Consider the following 2545-nt stretch of genomic DNA (forward strand, 5'->3'; position numbering starts at 1 on the left):
TTGACCAAACATTGGAACAATAAAATAACCTGCTGAAAACTAAGGAATTAATAATCATCAAAAGTGTACGTTTGTCGAAAACATGCTTGACACGGTTTATTTGGCCGAGGCGGGACATGCACGAGGAAGCGGTCTTAATTACGTGTTCCTCGTAAGTTAAATTAGAATCCAAAATCACACCAAGGTCTATGGAGGTGTCTGCGGGGACGATGTCCTCACCCATCAAGGAAAGGGAGCGAAATTGTAATTTTGCACGCATCCGCCTGCTTCCAAATATCATCAGCTTGGTTTTGCCAGGGTTAAGTAACAATTGGTTGTTGGAACACCCTTCTATTTTAAACAAGTCGTCTTCCAAATCAGCAATTGCATCCAGGTTGTCTTTAAGTTCGAAGGAAGTGATGAGTTTCGTATCATCTACATAACTCTGAGTGCTGCATTTCTGTGGGATCGATGTAAGATCGTTCGTATATATGCTAAGTAGTAGTGGGCCTAAGATACTTCCTTGAGGGACGCCGTTGGTCACAGACAAAGGCTCAGATAGCGTTGAATGGATTCGTACTATTTGTGTCCTGTTGCTTAGGTAACTACGAAACCATTGGAGAGCGTCACTGGAAATTCCGACATCTTGCAATTTTAAAATTAACGTGTCGTGATTGACGCTATCGAAGGCTTTGCTCATATCTAATAGAACAACTGCCGTTAACTTCTTTTTGTCAATGGCGTTAAGAATTGTGTCAGTTGTTTCAATCACAGACGTTTCGCACGAATGCCATCTCTTGTTATCGCTTTGGCTCTTTGATAGGATGTCATTCGATTGCAGATACGAGGTGAGCTGATTATGTACTACCCTTTCGCAAACCTTTGATAAGACTGGTATAAGTGAGATGGGTCTATTATTGTTTGCCTGTTCCTGGTCGCCCTCTTTTGGGATTGGTGTAACCACAACTGTTTTCCATTTTGATAGAAAAACACAGTTTTGAAAGGATGCATTAACAATAGACGTTATTGGGTGAACAATTGGATTAAGACAATCCTTGATGACACGAATCGGGATTTTGTCTATCCCTGGGGCCTTGTTTGAAGGCATCGCTGCTATTATACGTTCTATTTGTTTATAATCAAAGGTACTCAGTGTGAACTGGTCAGAGAGAGCATATTGTCTCGGTACAAAATAATTCTGATTAAGTGTTAGGTTGCATTCATTAGCCAGGGACGTAATTTTGTCAACAGTGCTCTGACCAACAGATACGAAAAACTGATTAAATTCGTCTGCAACAGCTTTGTCGCTCTTACTGTATTTTCGCTGAGATGTAGATTTACTGGGGATGCACTGGCGAATTGCTTTCCAGATATTATTGGTGTTATTTGGATTCCTCTGGATTTGTTCGGCAACAAAATCCTGTTCAGCAATTCTGATTTCCCTCTTTACTACCTTTCTGAAATATCTGTAGGCAGTCCAAGATAGCGGATCATTTGTTTTCTTTGCTTTCTTACGCCAATCATCCCTGGTCTTCATCAATCCGCGGATGTTGTCTGTTACGCATGGATTTGGTTTACAGCGTGCTTTAAAGGTTTTAACTGGAGCATGGCGATATCTGCTCTACGTTTATATTTGCTGAAAAATTGCTGAGAAAGGCAAAAATTTCTCGAACTAGAACTGCAAAAAGCTGCTCTAAACGCCAAAATTTGGTCGAAAGTTGCCAGGCACAATCGGGGCAGACCAACAGATGACGCGAGCCTCCGCGACCTCGAATGAATCTCCATTACCCTAGTGAGTTTGAACTAGCGGGTGTCTATTGTATTTAATGTAAGTGGCGGCATGCCTGCACGATAAGGTTACTGAGTCGTTTTCAAAATGGCAGCGGCCAGCACTCACTTATTCAAGGTTTTAGCTCATTTTGAAGACAATTTCGGTTCGGTTCGGTCAGTCTTTGGAATCCTAAATCGGGACTGGTAGCAAAAATGGTTAACATATTACTTTACATGTAACGAAGATAGAGGTCATTTGCATGCAGCCGAGGTTCTTCGTTTGCTGAGCCCTTGCCTTTGTAAATAAGCAATGTATACACAGACATGCATGCTAGCGAAGTCTGATTTGCATCCGTTGTTTGGTCTCTTCACGCCACAGGGATGGGGGACTGATTGTGTTAAGGAGAAGACTACGGTAAGCGTGACACCAATGCAGTTTATTTCTGCTTAAAATTGTTCAGACAACAGAGACAACATTCCACAAAATACCCGCGTCTGATTTTTTTTGTATAGATATATAAACATATATATATAAATCGAAACGTCTTTTTATCCCTACCGAACGGTATTTTTCCAATGAGAGTTTACCGTGCGTACATTGATTCCTAAAAAATATGCAATCACGAGTACATTACCCACTAATGTCCACTACGAGATTTACTGCCCAAAAAGTGATGGTTCCGTCATCCTTCTTGGATGGAGTTCCATAAATGCTCGGCAAATGCTCTCTGTCTCCAGAGCAACCAACGTGATGCCATGCATGGCGATGACGGACAAATCAGAGAGTCTTTCCGTG

General features: G+C 41.6%; 1 protein-coding gene across 1 annotated transcript in view; it reads right to left on the reverse strand.

Moving 5' to 3' along the window:
- Nucleotides 1-2406: 2406 nt before the first annotated feature.
- LOC148734573 (52 kDa repressor of the inhibitor of the protein kinase-like) overlaps nt 2407-2545 on the reverse strand; it is a gene marked incomplete at its 5' end in the record, with an annotated part of 603 nt that continues 464 nt past the window's right edge. The window contains one exon of the mRNA XM_088752790.1: nt 2407-2545. This exon is cut by the window's right edge and continues 464 nt beyond it. Within this exon, the coding sequence (XP_088608916.1) occupies nt 2407-2545 (139 nt within the window).

This window comes from Stylophora pistillata, chromosome 3, assembly GCF_964205215.1.
Source record: "Stylophora pistillata chromosome 3, jaStyPist1.2, whole genome shotgun sequence".
Lineage (NCBI taxonomy): Eukaryota > Metazoa > Cnidaria > Anthozoa > Scleractinia > Pocilloporidae > Stylophora > Stylophora pistillata.